At 43.9% G+C, this 22,973-nt stretch overlaps 1 protein-coding gene across 2 annotated transcripts in view; it reads left to right on the forward strand.

Annotated features, from left to right (window-relative positions):
* The first annotated feature begins 5,552 nt into the window (after positions 1–5,552).
* DHX32 (DEAH-box helicase 32 (putative)) overlaps positions 5,553–22,973 on the forward strand; it is a 53,956-nt gene continuing 36,535 nt past the window's right edge. Inside the window, exons 1-2 of one of the 2 annotated variants that reach the window (XM_064269192.1) lie at positions 5,553–5,635; positions 16,780–17,295. In XM_064269192.1, coding sequence (XP_064125262.1) covers positions 17,014–17,295 — 282 coding nt within the window. In that variant the 5' untranslated portion in view covers positions 5,553–5,635; positions 16,780–17,013. Of the gene's footprint in view, positions 5,636–16,779; positions 17,296–22,973 lie in introns of those variants that run through there. The other variant, XM_010599235.3, reaches the window with a different exon arrangement.

The raw sequence follows: 22,973 nt of genomic DNA on the forward strand, positions 1-22,973 counted from the left end.
TTTTAGGGGCTAAGACTACTTGAGAAAAAAGTTGTTACAGACTTTTAAAAAGATTCTCAGGCTTAATTAAGTAAAAAAATTATTCCTAAATTCTCACAAATCTCCCAGATAATGAACCACTTTTCCATGGAAATGCAAAGATGCGCTCCCAACCAAATGGCTGGCAGTTCAAATACACCAGCCGTTCCTTGGAAACCCTATAGGGCAGTCCTACCCTGTCCTATAAGGTTGCTACGAGTCAGAATCAATTTGACGGCAACAAGCGTGGGGGTTTTTTGGTTGGGTTGTTATGTCTTATGATCTAGTAGTCCTCTTGGTCAAAAAGAAATAAGATTACTTGCCTATTTGCTTAATTTTTACTGAACAGAATGAAATTCTTTAAAAATCTCATTTAGACTCACAAAGGAAAGGGATACTGTATTTGTAATATAGCTGACACTGACGAGCACCTGACTTAAACGAACTTTACTCAAAGCATACTCCATGAGAGGCACTTCAAATTTCACGGGAGCACAGCCCCTTCTGTTGTAGAGTAAAATGATTTTCTTCTTTTAAGCACAACAAGACTCTTCAGGAAATAAAATTAGATAAGGCATCCAGCTGTTAACAGTATCATGATTCATTCAATAGATATGTATTCAGTGCTCCCCCGTCAGGCATCAAGGACAGAATGGCCAACAGGACAGACGGAGGCCTCGCCTCTTCCACCACCCTGCAGTCAGGTGGAGTAGATTTAAATAAATAAACAAGATAATCACCAACTGTGATAACTGCTAAGATGAAACAAGTGCAGAGATGGTGAAGGGTTACCTGCATCAGAGTCAGGGAAGGCCTTGCTGAGGACGTGACACCTAAGCTAAAAGCCCAAGTCTAGGGAAAAAAAAGATGAGTCAGACATATTAAAGCAGGAGGGAAAGGTATTCCAGGCATAGGGAAGAGCTTGTGCAAAGCCCCACAGGTGTGAAGGAGCTTGGCCTGTTTGAGAGACCAATAATGCCTGAAGCATAATGAATGTTTGAGTTTGAAGAGGTAGGTCTGTCACAATAAGAACTTTGGTGAGCTTTTGGCAGGTGATTTGGGTTATTCATCAGATTTGAAAAGGTCACTCTGGCTCCCAGGTGGAGCACAGATGGAGTAGGGGAGGGGGGAGGAAATGCAGAAACACCTACGTACAATCAAGGTACAAGCAAGGGAAGATGGCGTTTGGAGTATCAGTGATTACAGTGGTTGTTATTAGCTGCCTTCTAGTTGACTCCAAACTCCTGGACATCCCGTACGTAAATAATGAAGTGCTGCCTGGTCCTGGGCCATCCCACAATCTGCTGGGAATCAGACCGCTGTGATCCATAGGATTTTCACTAACTTATTTTCAGAAGTAGATGACCAGGCCTTTCTCCCCAGTCTGTCCTAGTCTGGAAACTCCACTGAAACCTGTTCAGCATCATAGCAACACCCAAGCCTCCACTGACGGACGAGTAATGGCTGCACTTGAGGTGCCTTGGCTGGGAATCGAAACTGGGTTTCCCACGTGAGAAGCAAGAACTCTACCACTGAGCCACCAATGCCTCACTAGTCATTACAGTGGGGAGAGGCATAAAGGAGAACATGCCGGTTATATTCTGGAGGTGGAACAAAGAGGCATGCTGGTGGACTGGGTGGCCACGGAGAGTGAAAGAAAGGAGTGAAGGATGACTCTCAGCTTTCAGTGGGAGGAACTGGGAAGATGGTGAAATCCTAGATTGAGATGGGAAGATCAGCTGAGAAACTGGTTTGGAGAGTCTTCACTGCTTCAACTATATGCTTCCAGTCTCTTAGTCACTGAAATAATTGGGGTCATTTAGCATGTCTTTTCAAAGGTGGAAAAATAGGAGGAAACTGCAGCCTGGCCTAAATTAGGTTCAGAATGTTTTCCTAGGGAGAATTTATCAGGCAGGTAGCAATGTGGTTGGAAATGGGTCTGAGGACTTACCTGGATGCAGAATTTGATAAATATACATAGTTTTTACAGATTGTTTGCTTAGGATGATTTGGGGGGCTAAGAAAGATCATGGGGGGTGCTGAAGGCCCCCACAGCCACCCTTTGATACCATCATTTACTAAGAAATTGGAGAAGAGTTAGCACTGTTGAATTTAAATATTAAGAAAACAATAAAAGTGCAGTTTGATGTCCATTTTCCATGTCATTTCATAGTGTAGTTAGTGGAGGGAGAGAATAATTAAAGATGTAAACATGTAAGCCAAGAGCCAAAAGCACTCTGAACAGTTCAAGGTTGTGAACTTCTTTAATTTGCCCTTTCCCTGAGGGGTCATTTCTTGGGTCATTGACTTATTATTATTCTGTAACACAGTGGTAGCCCCTGTCATCCTCTGCCTACCACCAGAGCATGATCCAGCTTGGAGTTTGAAGAGTTTGGTTATTGGATTTTAATGACTCGGTTAATAAAGGTCATTCCTAAAAGTAATAGAAAACTAAATGTGTGGAAATAAAATGGATAAGACTGGCTCAGGGGCTATTTCTAGTAGTTCCTCAGTGTTGTTCTTGGATAGATGTTTCGTCCTTAAAAAACAGTTAAGAAGGATCGTTCCTTTTAACCAATTTACTGAGGTGTCGCTAGGAGTCAGCATTGACTCGACAGCAACAAGTTTGGTTTGGGTTTTATAATTAAATAACACTGTAAAATGCTATTTGAAACCCCTCAGAACAAAGGTACAATGTAGACACCAGGCTTAAAACATTATAACATATTGCTAATATCGATAACTGTAGGATTGTAATTATGTGATATAATAATTATAACAGTAGTTCATATTATATGTGTGGTGCCCTACATCATCTCTGAGAGAGTGAAATACCTTAAGTCTCAAACGGCTGAAATCTGGTTAGATATGAATCTTGATGTTAAAGGGGACCTCAGAGATAATTTAATCTTGTCACTTTAAATACTGACTAACTTCACACAGTGTTTAGAAAATGTTTCTCTAAAGATGGTGTTTATTAGCTGTGAAAGAATTCCGTAAGGTAAAATGGTGGTTGTTTGAATTATCCCTAAAATTAAACTGATAAAAGCATTTAAGAATATGTGGAAAGGCATCAATTTACAGTCTCTCTCCAGGCATAGATTACTTAAAAACTGATTCTCATCCAAAATCCAATGAGCCGAGATGTAAATGTACAAGTCACACAGGTAATACATTTCTTACACAGTTGTACAAAGCCTTCCTGATCTGTCACCTGTGGGTGTCTCCAGCCTTCTCTCTCTTCTCTCTGCACCCTACCGCCCGTCTTCTCACCTGCAACTTTACTAGTCTTCCAGCTCCGAGCCTCAAATTCACCCTGCTTTCTCAAGGCCTATGTACAAGGGATTCCCTCTGCCTGGAACCCTTCTCCTTCGTTCTTTACTGAGTTAACTCCTTCTTCAGCCTAGCACTACTTGCTCCAGGAAGCCTTCTGTCCATTACTTTGCCCCTCATTTCAGAACCTACAGATGCTTCAGTAGTTTTTGTACAATCTCTGTTCAGTTTGCCTGGGAAGGCTAAAACTAATACTGCCTTATTCACCATTCAGTCCCCAATGCTAAAACAGTGCCTTGAACATAAACAAACAAACAAAAACAATTGCCACTGAATCGATTCCAACTCATGGGGACCCCATGTGTCAGAACAGAACTGCACTGCATAGGGTTTTCAAAGCTGTGACCCTTCAGAAGCAGCCAGGCCTTTCTTCCAAGGTACCAATTTTTTGGTTAGTAATTGTGTGCTTAACCGACTGTGCCACCCAGGGACTCCTCTGGAACATGATGGGTGAAAGGACAAAGACTGAATGGGTAAGGAGTGAGTGAATGAGTGAACGGATAAAGGCAATCAACACCGAAGGATTTGAAATTTATAGTTTACACATTTAAACAATAACACAAACCTGAAGAAATAAAGTGGCTGTTTTAAATAGATACGTTTGACTTGTATTCATTTCCTCTCTAAGGAGAGAACACGGATGGTCATACACTGCCTGGCATCAGTTTGACATAGGACAAAATGTTTACATTGTTGTAATTTTTTTTTCAATGGGTTAGATTAAACGTAGGATCCAGAAAGTTATAAATGTAAATAGCAGGGTATTGTGTGAAAATCCTATCAATTCAAGCAACTATAACTTACAACTTGTAATCTTTTTCCCCAGGAAATGAGCTAAAAGGACAGGAAGAAGTCTTTAGACCCTTTTTGTTGGAAACAAATGGTCTTTCACCATGCCAGCATTTACCTCAGGGAATGGATTTGGTCTGAATACTTCCATTTCTGAAACTGTGCAAATGAAGATGACTTAGGTTTAAAGTCAAACCACATTCTTCTATAAAGGCTTAACGTTTTTCAAGTCTCCATGGTGCAGTGGTTAAGGGCTAGACTGCTTAACCAAAAGGTGGCTGTTCGAATCCACCAGCTGGTCCTTGGAAAGCTATGGGGCAGTTCTACTCTGCCCTGCAGGGTCGCTATGAGTCTCGACGGGTTTTTCTGTTTGTTTGTTTTTAAGTCTCCAGAGAAATTACTGTTCTTATTTTAAGAGCAAAAGAAGCAATAAAACATTTGCTTGGGCCAGGAGGAGCGGAGACCGGCAGAACCCTACATCCCTAGAGAAGTTTGAAAGAAGCCCGTGTTAGATCTGATAACTCACCACCGCACATCTTTTGCCAAATACCAAAAACAACGTGGGAAACGGAAAGAAAACAAAAACCTAAAATGAGATTATTTTCTCTGCTTGTCCTTCTTCTTAAACCTCTAACTTTTTTTTTTTTCCCTCCTTTAAATTGCGGACTGTTGGTGGGTGGGGGTGGGAGTTTCTAATAAACACAAGACCCAGCCTCAATGCAGGTTTAATAACTGACATTTTAGAAGCAGGATGGCCATTTACAATAGCTGAGCCAAAGTACCAGACTACGATAACAGCGACAGTAATAACAGCTATGAATTGACTGAAGGAGCAAAGTTGGGGGGCGTGCGCTCCCCTGTCCACACTACCGAGCTCTCCGCCCCTCGGCTCCCAGCCGAGACCCTTGGCGCTCGTGGCCCAACCGGTCACACTCGGCAGGACTGAGCCCCCTTTTTCCCCTCTCCGGGGGAGAGAAGCGCGAGGGGGAGGCAAGAACCGCGTTTCCACGACAAAAGCCACCCACTCATCCCCCGAGGAGATCCCGGCCCCGACCCGGCCCGGGGACCTCGCCCCTCTTACTCTGGGGCTCCATGTTCAGGTCAGCTGCGCCCCGGCCCCCGCGGGCCGAGCGCTCCCAACGCCTCTGCTCCCGCCAGGCGTCGCCCGGTCGCCCTGACAACCCGGCGGGCGGGGGAGGAGGGCAGGACGGACGGCGAGCGGGAGGGACCAAACGCCGTGCGGAGCGCGGGAGGCCGCGGCGCGGGGACGGAGCCAGGGTGACGGCGCTCGCCGGTCGGAGACACTGCCCCTCGGCCCGGGCGGCCGGTCACGCCCCCCTGCGGCCCCCCTGCGCCCCCCTGCGGCCTCGGCGGGCTCGGGGCGGGGCCTCCGCGCGGGGCCTGCGGGTGGCGCCGTCGCCGACCTGAGCGTCCGTCGGTCCGTCAGCGTCGGGCGCGCTCGGCCTGGCCTCCGGGTCGCGGAGCCGCCCTGCAGGTAAAGGGCGCCCGGGCGGCGGGAGGGTCGGGCCGGCGGGCGACCCCGGGGGCGGGCGGCCCGCGCACCTGTTGCGGCCCCGGGCTCGCTGCGCCCCCGGCCGCCCCGGAGGACCCGGCGACCCCGAGGGGCCTCGCGCCCCGCTCCCCGCACCCCCGGCTCAGCAGTGGGTCTGGACCTCTGCACCCCACCCCACCAGTAGGAGGGGCCCCAGCCCCCGCAGCCCCTTTCCCCCTCAGCAGGAACGTCCCCGGGCACCCCAGCCTCTTTCCCCCTCAGCAGGAACGTCCTCTGGCACCCCAGCACGCCCAGGTAGGAGTGTCCCCCGGTACCCCAGCCCCTCCTCCATGAGGGGTGCCCCCGGCACACCAGACCCCCACAGCAGAAGTGCTTCCGGTACCCCAGCCCCCGCCCCCCAGCAGGAGGGTCCCCCAGCCCACTAGCCCTGCCAGCAGGAGGGTTTTTCAGCACCCCAGCCATGCCCCGCCCCAGGCAAGAAGGTCCCCCAACACCCCAGCTCCCGAGCAGGAGGGCCACCCAGCCGCAGGGCGTTGGCCTGGCGAGTGGTCACTCAACCACAGTTGCGGGAAGTGGGCCAGAGGTGCCTCCTGAACTCATGAAACCCTGGAGCCTTCCTCTGCCGACCTTGCTCTGTCATCACCAGTATCCCATTTCAGGCCCTCTGCCGGTGTCGATCTTTCTGGTCGGTTTAGTTCTTCTGTGTTTGTTTTTGTTTCAATCCTGCTAGTTTTAGGTTGAGTTATTGAATCAGCCCACGTGCAGGGTTGTTAAACGAGTTTAGCATGAGCCCACACAATAGTCTTTACTGTTATTTGTTTAAAGAACACTCAGATCTTGTGTTAGAGGCGGAAGCTTTGAAGACCACAAGGGTCTTTTATCTGGCAGGTTGTAAAACCCCGACCACAGGAGTATCAGGTTAAGAAAAAGGATTCAGTAAGGAGAAAAGAAAAATGGAGAAGAGAGAAGAAAAAGATTGAGAATGGAAGTGCAGGTGGGGAAAAAAACTACCAGATTGATTTAGTACTCACATCTGGAGGCTGCGGTCCCCCCATCAATTCCAGCCACTGCTCAAGGCAGTACTGAAGGGGAATGGAAGAAGAGCCCTTTTGGGGTCATGTAAGTGATCACTCCTTCTTTGCCACTAGAGAGATTTCCACTCCATAGATGACAGGGACACCAAGGAGGGTTGCTTTCCTCAGAAAGGAAATCATTCAGAGGTGAATGGAACCTGAGAACCATATATTCTATGATGGAAAAGGATATTTATTACGTTCCCCCAAATTAGGGTTCCCCCTCTCAGACTGCATCAAGATGTTTTCAGGTTAATTGTCAAAGCAGGAAGGTCTGTGTGTGGACGTTGACAAGCAATGTGATATAAACAGAATCTATAATTCGTAAGCTAAAATATTAAGGTAATAATTTGGGTCAGAAAGTAAACACTCCATAGTACCTTCACTGTCTGTTCCAGAAATGCAGAGACAGGGAATACATTTTAGGCAGAAAGTGTCTAAAATCAACGATATTTCTACAGAGCAGTGTTTCTCAGACTCCAGTTTTCATATCATCAGCAAAACCACAAACTGGCCTTTTCATGCAAGAAGCAAACACAGGGGTGCTCATCAGTAATATCATAATGAAAAGTGACAAGGCAGTGGTAAAAATCTGGTGTTTATTGACACAGAAGAAGGTATGGCTAAAATTTCTCAAACATTAAAGGACTCGGTGTTTGTATAGAAAAAAAGAAAAAAACAACAAAACAAAAATATTGCAGTGCTCTGTGCTAAGATAACAAAGACTTGAGAATTTGGTAGTTGAATTCTACTTTGGTGAGTAGCACCTGGGGTCTTAAAAGCCTGTGAACGGCCATCTAAGATACAACACTGGTCTCACCCCTTTGGGAGCAAGGGAGAATGAAGAAAACTAAAGACACAAGGGAAAGATTAGTCCAAAGGACTAATAGATCACATCTACCAGGGCTTCCACCACACTGAGTCCAGTACAACTAGATGGTGCCCAGCTACCACCATCGACTGCTCTGACAGGGATCACAATAGACGGTCCCAGACAGAGCTGGAAAAAAATGTAGAGCAAAATTCTAACTCACCAAAAAAGAACAGACTTACTGGTCTGACAGAGACTGGAGAAACCCTGGGAGTATGGCTCCAGGACACCCTTTTAGTTCAGTGCTGAAGTCACTGCTGAGGTTCATCCTTCAGCCAAAGATTAGACAGGTCCATAAAACAAAACAAGACTAAAGGGGCGCACCAGCCCAGGGGCAAGGATGAGAAGGCAGGAGGGAACAGAAAGGCTGGTAAAAGGGAACCCAAGATCGAGAAGGGAGGGTATTGACGTGTCGTGGGGTTGTTAACCAATGTCATAAAACAGTATGTATACTGTTTAATGAGAAACTTCATCTAAAGTACAATAAAAAAAGCAAAAATAATTTGGTAGTTGAGCACAGATCCTAAGGTCGGAAAAATGGTAATACACAGATATTGGTGAAGTACTTTATAGTAATATAAACCAGAAAAACCAAACCCACTACCACCGAGTCGATTCGGACTCATAGCAACCCTATAAGACAGAGTAGAGCTGCCTCATAGTGTTTCCAAGGAGCGCCTGGTGGATTTGAACTGGCGACCTTTTGGTTAGCAGCCATAGCTTTTAACCACTACACCACCAGGGTTTCCTTATAGAAGAAGGTATTTTATCAGTAGCTCTGAGGTTGACATTGAAGAAGTCTTGCATTGAAATGCTTTAGGTAATAGGTAAAGGCAGCTATAGAGAGCAACATTTGATCTAGGTGACAGTGTAGGTATGGAAGACAAGCCTGACTGGTCAGTAACGGTGGGGAGGTAAGGGGACATTATCCAGTTTCTCTTTTCTCTCCAGCACCTAGTACTATGCTGGTTAAATGGTTGTTGAGTGAATAAGAAGAGCATTAGAGAATTTGCTGTAGATAAAAGAGTATGCTTGTTATTAGAGAAAATATCCTGAGATCAGAAAGTTGCTAATAGGATCATTGGAGGTGAACGGTAAAGGCTTTGGTGGCCCTTTTATGGGGGTTTTCTACCTTTGTGTTTTCTGCTTTCTTTTCAGTGGTATGTTCAGTATGCTATCAGTGGTCAATGAGAAACAAAATCTTGATTTTTTGTTTGTTTGTTTTTAAGTTTCCAAGCTCATCTTGGGATTGAACAGTTACATTATTCTTTACTTCGCTGCTGCTTAACTAAATGTAGCAAACCAGCATTGTCAGCAGGCAGTAACAAGGCAACAATGAAGAGATAGATGTAGCCTTTCTCACTTAAACATCCAGGCCACACCAGAATCCTGAGGGGAAGTCACTCCAGTAGAAAGTGAACATTTTATCTCCTATTGTTTTTTTTTTTTAACCAGCGTGAGTGTACCTTTTTTTAGTTGTTTTTATTGCTTTCTGAAATTCATAAATCAAAGGTGACAATTACTTTTTTGGGGGGGGTTTGCTGTTTTTATTCATTGTCCTTCAGATATGTCACTGTTTGTACTAACTCACTTGTTGGCCTCACAGGCATTGCCCATTTCTCGGCTTTTTTGCTTATTCACTGAATCATTGGGCAGCAGGGCCTTGTGCCTCCTCTCCTCTGGGAAGTCTTCCAGGATTAGGCTAACCAAAAAACAAACTAAACCTGTTGCCGTCGAGTGGATTCTGACTCACAGTGACCCAGCGGGACAGAGTAGAACTGCCCTGTAGGGTTCCCAAAGGGGCATCTGGTGGATTCAGAGTGCTGACTTTTTGGTTAGCAGCCAAGTGCTTAACCACTGCACCACCAGGGCCCCAGAGGATTCGCTAAACCAAAAAACCAAACCCATTGCCGTCACTCACAGTGACCCTATAATAGGGCAGAGTAGAACTGCCCCATAGGGTTTCTAAGGAGCAGCTGGTGGGTTTGAACTGCTGACCTTTTGGTTAGCAGCCAAGCTCACTGATTGCACTTCGCTCTCCTGCAGGTGGGGGAGGGGACAGGAACACACAATTTAGCACTTTGCCCTGTGTTTTCTCATAGAGTTTTCTCCCGTTTTATGTGTATAGGTTTTATGCCTCAGATTAAACATTTTAGGAGCTGAATCCATAACTTATGTTTCCTCTGTGTTCCCTTTTAGCACATAGTGAGTGGGCTTTCTCAGTGTGTATTTAAATGGATAACAACTGAGAGGACAAGACTTTAGTTGGGGATGATTGCATTAATTTCTAGCTCTACAGCCTCGGGAAAGTCAGGAGCTATTGTTTCCTCATAGAGAGCTGGGGTTGATAAACAAATGATTGTATAATAGGCTCGTTGTGAGAATCACATTAAATATGATTATAGGTATGAATGAAAATAACTTGTTATTTATTGTAGGTACTTTTTCATTGTAAGAGGTTGTTAGTAATTCATGCATGTGGCAAACACTGGGTGTCCACGGTGTATTAGGTACTTTTAAGTTCTGGGGTTCCTGTTCATAAAAGGTGAATGGGAGCAGAAAGGGTTAATTGTGAACATATTAGGGTGGGAAGAAGCAAGGCCGAAGAGGCAAATAAGGGCTAATTCAGAAAGAACCAGAGGACTGCGGTTTTTATCTTAAAGGTAAGGAGAAAGATCTGGGTCAGGGACATGACTAACTTTGCATTTGGAAAGAATCACTGGCAACTTGAGAATGACAGGTTGGTATGGGGCCAAGATGGGAGGCAAACAAAATGAAACTAGAGGTTATTGGAGAAATTCAGTGAAGAAATGATGGGATAATGAAGGCGACAATGGTGGGACAGGGAATAGGAGTCCCTGAGGGAGATCTGGAGCCCTGCTGGTGCAGTGGTTAAGAGCTTGGCTGCTAACCTGAAGGTCAGCAGTTGGAATCCACCAGAAAAAAAAATGCTCCTTGGAAACCCTATGGGCGGTTGAACTGTGTCCTATAGGGTCACTATGAGTTAGAATCAACTCGACGGCAGTGGGTTTGGTGTTTGGTTTTAGGGAGATTTAGGAGGTAGAGCTGGCAGGTTATGAGGATGTAGGGGCTGAAGAGGGGACAGCCTGGGATGCTCTCAGGCCTCTACCTTGGGTGGTAAGGCGGATTGTGTTATTTGTTGAAATCTGGAACACGGGAAAGGAAGGGAGTGAGGGAGGATTTTCCTTTTTCAAGGAGTGGGAAATAGGATAGATAAAGAGTTCGTTCAGTGTTGGCTGGTAGCATGTGAGACACCTGCCATCTAAGTGGCGAAAACCAAGCCCAGTGCCGTCGAGTTGATTCTGACTCATAGTGACCCTATAGAACAGACTAGAACTGCCCTATAGAGTTTCCAAGGAGCACCTGGTGGATTTGAACTGCCAACCTTTTGGTTAGCAGCCATAGCACTTAACCACTACGCCACTGGGGCTTCCTCTAAGTGGTGATGTCCAGCAAATAGTAGGTGAACCTGTGGGCCTGGAACCAAGGAAAGAAGTCTGAGATGAAGATGGAAATTTGTATCAAGCATTTGGTGATTGAAGTTCAAATGTGAATGGTTTTCTCAAGGGAGATTATATGGAATGAGGGTCAAGGATGGAACCCTGGGGTGCACTGATATTTTATGTTGATGAGAAGGAGGGGGCTAGAAGAAGAGCCCAAGGAGACTAAGGAGTGGCCAGAAAAATAAACCAAAAATCTGGAAAGATTCACCAACAGTTCCTGCCCTCGAGGAGTTCACGTACTGGCGTTCCCGGAAATAATTATATTCTGCCTCTCAGAGAGAGCGCCCCATGGTTCATCGATTCTTCCGGTTTTATTAAAGTTAATGCAAAATAAAAAATAACCGCCTGTAAATTTGCTAACACAGGTCCCTGGGCGGCACAAGCTGTTTGCATTTGGCTACTAACCTAAAGGCTGGTGGTTCAAACCCACCCAGTGACGCTGCGGAAGAAGGACCTGGGGACCTGCTTCTGTGAAGATCTGAGCCAAGAAAACCCTACGGAGCAGTTCTACTCTGTAACATGTGGGGTCGCCATGAATTGGAATTGACTCAGTGAAAACGGGTTTGGGGTTTTTTTGGTTTATTTTGTTAATAAAAAAGAAAAGCTTTTTTTGTGTTTTTCACAACGTTTAGAATAAGAATTCAACTGAAATGTAATTTTCAAAGTTGATTATGACGATCTCTCAACCAGATGTCTTTTTAAAAAGACAGGTAAAAGTCCATTTTGTGTGTGCTCAGAGGTTAAATAAATGTACTAACTCCCTCGGGGAGACTGGCAGTAACCTATTTCTTAGATTTCAGCCTTTATTGGATCTTACACATTTGCTCAGGTATTTAACTAGCCTGCATATAGCTGATCAATATTTGAGCATACTGTATTAATTTTGCTTTTACTCAGGTGCTGGGTTTTGAAATATTATATAACCAATCAGAAGTCATCAGAGGAACATTGAGAAGCATTGGATGACCCAGTCATTTGAAATTCTAACAGAATTCTTAAATTACAAACTTATTTGTGGAAAATAGTATATTATCATTATGCATAAGCATTGCTAGAGTTTGGGAAGGCTTTCTGTATATAAGTCTAAACATTTTAAAATTGCGTTAGAATATAGGATTCTTTTTTTTTATTATTATACTTTAGATGAAGGTTTACAGAACAAACTAGCTTTTCATTAAACAGTTGGTACACATATTGTTTTATGACATTGGTTAACAACCCCACGACACGTCAGCACTCCCTTCTCAACCTTGGGTTGCCTATTACCAGCTTTCCTGTCCCCTCCTGCCTTCTAGTCCTTGCCCTTGGGCTGTTGTGCCCCTTTAGTCTCGTTTCATTTTATGGGCCTGTCTAATCTTTGGCTGAAGGGTGAAACTCAGGAGTGACTCATTACTGAGCAAAAGAGTGTCTGGGGGCCATACTCTCGGAGTAGAATCTAGGATTGGTTAAAAAAAAAAAAGGCAGGATTTGCTATTTAAGCTGCATTTGGTATGAACGAATACTGAGTTATAAGTTAATCTTTTTTTTTTTGAGTGCTTAAATAAGCCCATTAACTTGATTTCCTTACTTAAAATTTAAAAAAAGAAAGTCAACTTTTTAGAAGCCTGGAAATAAGTTTTTAAAAATAAATTCAGAGTTTTTACCTTACCTTGTTCCAGAAAGAGTTTTCAGTAGGCTCTAAACCACTGTATGTAGGATCAGTAGATACTGAAGTCATACAGGATGTACTCAGGGGGCTCTGAGCCAATTAAAACAAAGGCGAGTAAAGAAGTAGCCTTCTAAAAGTCCCAGTAAACAGCCCATTGTTCCAATTAAAGTGTATCAGGCCTGGGAGATGAAGTTACATATTCCATATTCGACTAACTCCGTGTGAGCACTTAGAACCATGTTTTTTCAAATCTGTGAAAGAGCTACACGTTTTCTATTTTATGGCATTTCTTCAGTCCACCCTGCCTGGCATCTTCCATAATACCAAGTATTTCTGTACCCCACGGTGCTGCAATGTGATAAGTAACATTTAACTGGGCACTTAACTAGGACCCTGGTGGCGCAGTGGTTAAGTGCTTGGCTGCTAATGAAAGGTTGGCAGTTCAAACCCACCACCTTCTTCGTGGAAGAAAAATGTGGCAGTCTGCTTCCATAAAGATGACAGCCTTGGAAACCCTGTGGGGTAGTTCTACTCTGTCCTATAGGGTCACTGTGAGTGGGAATCGATTCAATGGCAACTGGTTTTTGGGTTTGGTGCATTAACTGGGGTTAAGCTGGGCTTAGACTGCCTCAGTTGAAGCACCTGCTTTACCACAGACCAGCTTCGAGAAGATGGATAAGTGAACTAAATCTCTGAAGGTCTAAATTTCCTTGTTTGAAAAATGGAAATAATAAAAGTAAACCCCATAGAGTCCTTAAGAGTTTGAATGAAATAATCCATATAAAGTGCTTAACCTAGTGTCTGGCATGCACAAGCACTCTTTAAATACTGACTGGTAGAATTATCATCATTATCATTGTTATCATTGCTATTAGTTTATCTTTAGTAGTAACACAGACCATGCTTCTCAAGTGTGGTCTGTACACCAGTGCAATGGTTGTGCCAAATGGAAATCAGTTAAAGCTGTTACTAACCATTCTGTTAGGTCAGCTGACTTTTTTAATAGCACAACTTCTTCAGTGAAGGAAGCAGTGTGTTTTAAATTCTGGTGTCAGCTCTTTATCTTGCTACGAACCAGCACATTGAGTAATTGGGGTAGAGTATTGGACCAATGATCCTACTCCTTCTCTAAAATAATAGCCCTTTATACTGAAGACAGTTATTACTCACTTGTGGTGCTGCCACAAGCCAAGGAATGCATGGGGCTACCAGAAGCTGAAGAGACAAGAAAGGATCTTCCCTTAGAACCTTTGGAGAGAGCATGGGCCTGCCAACAGCCTGAATTTGGGCTTCTGGCCTCCAGAACTGAGAGAGAATAAATTATTGTTGTTTTAACCCACCCATTCGTAGTACCTTGTTCCAGCAGCCCTGGGAATCTAACACAAATGCTATTGTAATAATCCAGGTGGGAAAGGGCGATGGCACAGGTCAAGTGTTTGCAATAGACGTTGTGGGGTTCTTAATATATTTGGGAGCTAGAACTGGCATGATGGGCTATATTAGTTTTCTGCTGCTGCTGTAACAAGCTTAGTGGCTTAAACAACACTAAGTTATTACCTTACAGTTCTGGAGGTCAAAAGTTCAACATGGGTCTCACTGGGCCAAAATCAAGGTGTAGGCAGGGCTGCCCATCTGCTTTGTAATGAGCCAGGTGGTTTAGCAGGTTAGAAAAGCAGAGAAGGGCCTCACCAGGTAAGCATGCTGACCACAGTGTGATGTGGGTACTGAATCCCTAGAGAAAAACAGCTCCAGCACAGCAGTCTGGCCCTATCAAGTTCAAGGAAGTCCGAGGGCATTGTTCTGCTATAGTAACTGATGTAATGGTGACCCTGAGTTGTGAAGAAAAAGTTAAATTGTTGAATATACTCTAAGTTGGCAGAAGTTTAATTATCTATTGCTGCATGGCAGACCACTCTGGAACTTAGTTTAGAACAAGAGTGACCAGTTGTTATCTCATGATTCTTTGGATTGACTGGGCTCATGTGGGTGGTTTTTCTGCTCCCTTTGGTATTAGTTTGGTCTTATCTGGAGGCACCATTGAACTGGAACATCTTAGTCAGCTCACTCACATGGTTGGCTGTGCTGACCATTGATTGGTTAAAAAAAAAAAAAAAAGCTCAGCTTTATTCTCTTCCCGTTGACCACATGTGGCCTGGGCTCCTCACAGTGTGACCATTGTCTCTAGGAGGGAGAGTTTCAACCGTGTGCACGCCTGGGAAGTGATCCAGCATCATTTCAGCTGCGTTCTTTTGCAAGTCACAGGGCCAGCTCAGATAAAGGGACGGGGGGAGGGGGAAGGAAGGAATAGCTTCCACCTCTCAGTGGGAGAAGTAGCAAAGGATGTGTGACCATTTTTAGTCCAACATAACAGAGAAGTGGGCAGTGTCATTATATACATTGTATAACATATAAAGAATATATGATGTGTCAAGAAAGAGCTAGGTAAGCTTTACCAAAACCAAACCCATTGCCGTCGTCTATTCTGACTCACGGTGACTCTGTAGGACAGAGTAGAACTGCCCCATTGGGTTTCTGGAGTTGTACGCTTTACAGGAGCAGATGGCCAGGTCTTTCTCCCGTAGAGCAGCTGGTGGGTTCAAACCGCGGACCGTCAGCAGCTGAGAGCTTTAACCATTGCACCTCCAGGGCTCCTTTGCTCTGAAGAAATGTGAGTATTCAGAAAATTGGACTACTCCCTCAGGGTTTAACGTGATCACTTCTTTATAAGTAAGACTACTATAATTACAAAATTTAGGGTGTGTTATAAAATTGGAAAACATTTCAAGGGTTTCTATTTGGTGAAAATATAGCTATACTTTCTTTTTTCTTAAGGTGAAACAGTTCAGAAATTTACCTTAAGGCAATCTTTGGTGGTAATAACAGCAGCTTAATTTACATGTAGGATGAGAACCCTTGGAAGGGAAGAAGAGAAGAAAAATTGAATGTAAAATTAGTCACTCTCTCAGAGCTAGCTTGTCCTGTAGTTTCAGGGAGCTCTTCTGTGGGTCTAGTTGCTATGAGAGTGAGCCCTGGTGGTGCAATGGTTAAGCGCTCAGCTGCTAACCAAAAGGTCACTGGTTTGTGCTCATCAGCCGTGACCTAGGGAGAAAGATGTGGCAGTCTGCTTGTGTAAAGATTACAGCCTTGGCATCCCTGTGGGGCAGGTCTACCCTATCCTATGGGGTCGCTGTGAGTCGGAGTCAACTTGATGGCAATGGCTTTGGTTTTGGATATTGACTAGAAGAGAGGGACCCGGCATGAAGGAAATGAACTGCTGGTCTAGATTTTGCCACTTTTGAGGTAGTTTCTCTGTTTAAATTTAAAGTTGTCTTATCTTGACTCTGTATTTTAACATGTTAGCCTCAAGACCAAGGAATTTAAAGAAATATGCTTGAGATTTCTTGTTTAATTGACCAAACCAAAGATGTTATTAATAAAAGCCAGCCATAACCTCAGGTACAGTTTGATTTGAAAAAAAAAAAATAGCAATTCACTTCCCTTAGGTGACTTTCTAAACTGGCATCAAGAAACTTAAAATGAGAAGTTTTTTTAATACACTGCTTTAAACTAGAGGATTTCTGAATAATAATAATAATAGTAGACTCCTGTAGGCAGTGTGAGAGGAGCTGGCTTTCTCTGTTTTGTGGTTATAGGGCCCAGCACCTTTTGTAATGGGATTAAGTGAGCAGGTGATTGATTAGCCTCACAATCACAGTCCTGTCTACCCCATGGCTTTCTATTCACAGTCAATCAAGACACAGAGGCCTGTGAGAGAGGTCAGATAGGGAACACCTGGTTCGGTGCCTAATCATTTTCCAGCCCTGCCAGGCTGCATGGCAGCCTACCCAACTCTAAGAGCTAGCCTGAATGACCCTGATCATTTAAACAAGCAGCAGAAATAACAGATAATAACCAATTAATAGGGGGGAAAACGCTTTTGTTTTAAATGCCTGCGCTTTTTACCTTCTTTGTGTATGTGTGTGTGCCTGATTATTTTGTTTGTTTTGTAGCGTGGCCTATTGACAGTCATTTAACACACCAAAGAGTGCTGAAGTGAGCCAGCACAACAGGTAACACAAGGAAGAGCCAATGGAGATTTGGGGAATTCAATGGGCTGAAACCTCGAACTGCAGCCTTGGAGACCGGGACATCTGAGTTTGTATAAGTAGACTTTTGACCCTGTTTGCAGTGGGCTATTGATAGGAAAAACTTGACTGTAGTGCTTAAGCTCACTGTTGGACAAGATGGAAGGAGAAGAACTGGAATGTCTAAACCCATCCTCTGAAAAACGTTATTTTCCTGAATCCCTGGATTCCAGTGATGGGGACGAGGAGGGGATTTTGGCCTGTGAGGATTTGGAACTGAACCCTTTTGATGGATTGCCATATTCATCACGTTATTATAAACTCCTGAAAGAAAGAGAAGACCTTCCAATATGGAAAGAGAAATACTCCTTTATGGAGAATCTGCTTCAAAATCAAATTGTGATCGTTTCCGGAGATGCAAAGTGTGGCAAGAGCTCGCAGGTGAGTGTCCTGGCACCACAAAGACCAGTTTGCTTTATATGTTGTATCTGTTTTATTATGGAAATAATTAAAATGCCATAGCATATTGTTCTGATTTTTAAAAAAAAATTTTTTTTTTAATACGGGAAAATAGTTACATTCACCATATTGTACAATTGTCTCCACTCTGTTTCTAAAAGTTTTTCATTGCCCCAAACAGGAACTCAGTACCCTTGAACCAGTACCCCCTTCATGCCAGCCCCTGGTAACCACTAATAAACTTTGGTCTCTCGGCATTTGCCTATTCTAGATATTTCATATAAGAGGGATCGTACAATATCTGTTTCTGTGTCTGATTTCTTTCACTCAGCACAATTTTTTCAAGGTTCATCCCTGTGGTAGCATGTATCAGGACTTTATTTCTCTTTATGTCTGAATAATACTCCATTTGCATGGATAGATCATGTTTTGTTTTTCCATTTATCTAGTCCAGAATCCAATCCAAAATTACAATGCATTTGATTCTCATTTCTCTTTCATCTCCTTTAATCTGGAACAGCTCCTCAGTCTTTCCTTGTCCTTCATGAAGAGTACAAGTTAGTTATTTTGTAGAGTGTCCCTCAGTTTGAGTATGTCTGATGTTTCCTTAGGGTTATATTTAGATGATGCATTTGTGGCGGGAAGTCCAAGTGGCACATGATGTGGATTTTTCCCATGACTTTACCAGGTGCCATCAAGTCAATTCCGACTTATGGTGACCCACATGTCAGAACAGAACCGTACTGCACAGGGTTATCAGTGGCTGATTTTTCGGAAGTAGATTGCCGGGCATTTTTTGCAAAGTGCCTCTGGGTGGACTCGAACTTCCAACCTTTTGGTTAGCAGCTGAGCCTGTTAACCATTTGCACCACCCAGGGATTCCTTTCCCATGACTGGTGATGTTAAATTTGAATACTTGGTGAGGTGATATATGCCTGGTTCTTTACTGTAAAGAGATTGTTTTTCTCGTATAATTGGATATATGTCTTATGGGGAGATACTTTGAAACCATGTAAAGCATGTTTCTCATCATATGTTCACCCAGTTGTTTTGGGACCTGTGATGACTCTTACCTTTAACGTTGTTATAGTGGTGGTCACAAAATGGTGATTTTTCTCATTCTGACATTCCTTCTGTTATTATCATTTGGGATTCTTCTGTAAGGAAGAGCTTTCTCTTCTTCATCGTTTTTTTATATCAATGTGGACTCAAATTCTTTTATTAAGCCCATTGATTTTATTGCTCTAATTGTCCTCAGTATGCCAGTGGAAACCCCTTCAAAGATGACTTCTGTGTGCTTTGGACATGTCTCATCATTCTTAAGGAGCCCTGGCCATCGTTCTCTCAGCACTTTGCCTTCTGGCACAGTGAGATGTTATGGGCTCGTCTATTGTGCTCCAGTTCCTGTCCTGGAAACAGCCCTTTTTCTCCAGGAGCCCTGGTTTCTTTTAGTGGAATACTATATTTGGAAACCAAGATCTGGATACTAGGTGTGCCCATTGCCACTGGTGTATCATTGCTTCTGGGCCCTCTTAGTGGACAGAGTGAGGAAATACATGTGTGGGGGTTGTATACACATATCTCTATTGATCTTTCTGTCTACTTCTATTTCTGTAACTCTATTTCTCTTTCTAGCCGTTCGTATTTCTCTGCCTTTCTGTATTTCTCTCTCTGTATTTCCGTGTACAGTTTTTCTCTGTACATTTCTGTTTGTTTCTGCCTGTCAGTGCATATCTTAAAAACCATGAGTTCATACCGATGCCCTCAATTCCATTTCAGCCCTGCGGGGTTCATTCTGGTCGTCACCATGTCCATGTCTCTAACGCCCTTCATAACGAGAAACCTGGCTATAGTTACTTACAATCTCTTTACTTACTCATCCAGTCTTAGAATACTTACAGTATAATTTCACAGTTGCCAGCCCTCCCTGCTGTTTACACTACTGTAAAGAAGCAAATAACACAAAAATTAAGTATATATTCTTTGTGTTTTCTTTGGAGCCCTAGTGGTACAGTGGTTAAGCATTTGGCTGCAAACCAAAAGGTCTGCAGTTCGAATTCACCAGCTGCTCCTTGGAAACCTTATGGGGTAGTTCTACTCTGTCCTATAGGGTCGCTGTGAGTGGGAATCAACTTGACAGGAAAAAGTTTGCTTTGTGTTTTAGAATTTGTGATCTTTAAGAGAAAGAATTATCTTCATATATTATGTAGTATGTTGATACTTTGCGATGGTTTCTTTTGCCAATTTTAATGACTCAACCATTTTAATAAACCATGCTTGTTTGCTGTTAAGTAGGAAGACAGTATGTGTTTTCAGGGTGAAAAAAATCAAAATAGTTCCTTAATGATGGGGAAAAGAGTCCATTCTAAATTAATTTAAACAGTAGAGCATTCATTGTTTCCTTGATTCTGGAAACAACTTGGTTGTTTTTAAAAGACTTTCCAAGACTGCTTTCTAGTTTCTCAGAGCTTTAAGCCTTTCAAAGAAAAGCTTTAAGCCTTCCAAAGAGGACCACAAGTGTTTTGCTAGATCCTAAAAATTTCTTCTCTCTTTGGTGTAGATGGTATGAAGGCTGTCTGGTGACTGCCCTCAGGAAAAGGCGGCAGTTTCTCCTGTGTTCACAGAGCCTTTTCGTATTACATCTTTTTTGGCAGGTGTATGAAAAAGCCTGAAAGAGAATGAACCATTTTTAGACTGCCTGTTTTGTTTGCTTCTCCTTCTCTAGCTTTTGTCCTAAAATTTCCTATTAAATCGATGGACTAGTGAGATGAATAAGCATGAAGTAACTAAGACTTAAGTAATCCTGGTGGTGTGATGGTTACATGTTTAGCTGCTAACTGAAAGGTCGGTAGTTCACACCTACCGGTGGCTCTGTGGGAGAAGAGACCTGGTAATCTGCTCCCATAAAGATTATGGCCTAGGAAGCCCCATGGGACAGTTCTGCTCTGCCTTGTAGAGTTGCCAGAATCAACTTGATGGCACACAACAACAGCTAAAATTTAACTTAAGACATTACATGGCAAATAACATCTCCACCCTATTAACTGAGTAAAGTTGTCCACTATTTTCAGCTGGTAGAGTCTACCTGTATTTACTCAATGCCAAGATTTGTATGAATTGCAGCATCCCGGGATGTCTGGCCTTTGGTTCTGAAGGCGATCCACTCCTCAGTGATGCAGTCTGATCTGTTGGCTTAGGCTGGATTCTCTAGAGAAGCAAAACCAGTGAAGTATGAGTATATAAATATATATAGAGAGAGAGATTTGCCTCAAGGAAATGGCTCACGTGGTTGTGGAGGCTGACAAGTCCCAAATATATGGGTCAGGCATCAGGCTTCTCCTGACTCATGTGGTACCGGAACTGATGAACCCAAATCTGCAGGTCAGACAATGTGCTGCTGGCCCACAGGGCTGCAGAAGCTGATGAATCAGGTCAGACAGTAGGCTTCTGGCTCACAGGGCTGTGGAAGCTGGCAAATCAGGTCAAATGACAGGCTCCTGGCTCATAGGGCTGTAGAAGCTGGCAAATCCCAGAATCGGCAGGTCATATGTCAGGCTGCTGGTTCAAGTCCCAAGAACTGGAGGTCAGATGATGATGAGCCAGATGCAGGATCCAGAGCAAGAGAGAGCCTTGTCAGAACATCCATATATATTGGATGTAGTTCACACCCCCAAGGAAACTTCCCTTATATCAGAGTAAGGGTGTGACTTGAGTAAGGGAGTAAGGATGTGACTTGAGTAAGGGTGGGACTTGAGTCATGCCCTCTTGTAAGGCTGTGATTCAAAATACACCCTACACTTATCTCACCTCATTAACAACTTGGTTAGGATTAATGTATAGAGGTTAGGATTTACAACACATAAAATGAAGGATAATTACATCAGATGACAAAATGTAGGATCATTACATCAGATCCCAAAATGGAGGGCAGCCGCACAATACTGGGAATCATGGCCTTGCAAGTTGACACATAACATTAACCGTCACACATGGGGTAGAATGAGCTGCCCCAGGAGCATGCTTAGGCATAGGCAGAATGTCCACCTTGCAGGAATGTTGTAGGGATTCGTATCTTTGGGCGAATTGGTGGTCCTTAAGGTTTCCTGGTGACACAGTAGTTAAAAACTCAGCTGATAACCAAAAAGTTGGCAGTTTGAACCCACCAGCTGCTCCTTGGAAACCCTATGGGGCAGTTCTGTTCTGTCCTATAGGGTCGCTACAAGTCAGAATTGACTTGACAATTTTTTTTAAGGTTCCTTTCAACTTTTGGGGGCCCCGGTGACACAGTAGTTAAGAGCTCAGGCTGCTAAGCAAAAGGTTGACAGTTTGAATCCACCAGCCACTCCTTAGAAACTGTGGGTCAGTTCTATTCTGTCCTATAGGGTTGCTATGAGTCAGAATCAACTTGATGGCAATGGGTTTGGTTTTTTGGTTTTTTCAACTTTTGGATTCCAAAATTCTAGTATTGAAATGAAGGAACCTGGGTGGCGGAAGAGGTTTACAATCAGCTGCTAACTTAAAGGTTGGCAGTGCGAATGTATCTAGAGGCTTCATGGAAGAAAGGCCTGGCAAACTGCTCCTGTAAAGATTGTAGCCAAGAAAGCCCTATGGAGCAGTTCTACTGTTTAACACATGGGTCACCATAAGTCAGGGCCAACATGATGGCAGCTAAAAGCAACAACGATAACGACTACTGAAATAGAAGAGAGTGACTGGAACCTTGGCACTAGGTGTATCGTTCGTGGTCCTGGGAATGTTAAGAGAAGAAAAGAGAAAAGGAATCAGGCCATTGTGGGCAGATGAGTGATGTAAAATGAGGGCTTGGAGCCCTGGTGGCACAGAGGTTGAGAGCCACAGCGTGCTATAGCCGCTAACCAGAGAGGTCGGCAGTTTGAATCCACGAGCCACTTCTTAGAAACCCTATGGGGCAGTTCTACACTGTCCTATAGGATTGCTATGAATTGGTATTGAGTCGTTGGCAGTGGGTTTGGGTTTGGTTTGGGGGACCTTGAAAGTAAGGATATGTTTAACAGACCAGTAGGAGCAGAGTGTCCCATGGTGGTGCAAATAGGTAACACATTTGACTGCTAACGGAAAGGTTGGCAGTGCGAATCCACCCAGGGGCACCTCAGAAGAAAGTCCTGGTGATCTGTTTCCAAAAGATCAGCCACTGAAGACCCTGTGGAGCACTGTTCAACTCCGACACGTGTGTGGTTGCTACAAACTGGAGTTGACTCGGTGGCCACTTTTTTTTTTTAGGAGCATGGTGTCTCATAGAGGACTTTTGTTCTCACTTCATGTACTCACGTTCAACCATCTGTCTATTAGATGAGGTGCACCTAAACTCTAGTGGCCTCCCTGGCCCACCCCAGAGGCCAGCCGTGGTGGGCTCGGGACAGAGCGTGAAGCACACCCCATTGCTCAGGCTTCAGCACAGGGGCTCATCGTACGGTGCAGAGATGGACCGAGGAGAATGCGAAAGCTTTACTAGGTGAGATCAGGATGAAAATATTTGCCGTCATGGTTTCTACTAAGAGAGAGTTTCTAGACCAAATGTATAAATTTAGGAGTTGTCTGTTGCCAAGCTCCCAAATAAGTAGCTTTATACATATTTTTTTTTCATGTGTTAAAGGAGCAGTTTCCTATTTTTTCAACATACT

The sequence above is a fragment of the Loxodonta africana genome, chromosome 16 (genome assembly GCF_030014295.1).
Source record: "Loxodonta africana isolate mLoxAfr1 chromosome 16, mLoxAfr1.hap2, whole genome shotgun sequence".
Classification (NCBI taxonomy): domain Eukaryota; kingdom Metazoa; phylum Chordata; class Mammalia; order Proboscidea; family Elephantidae; genus Loxodonta; species Loxodonta africana.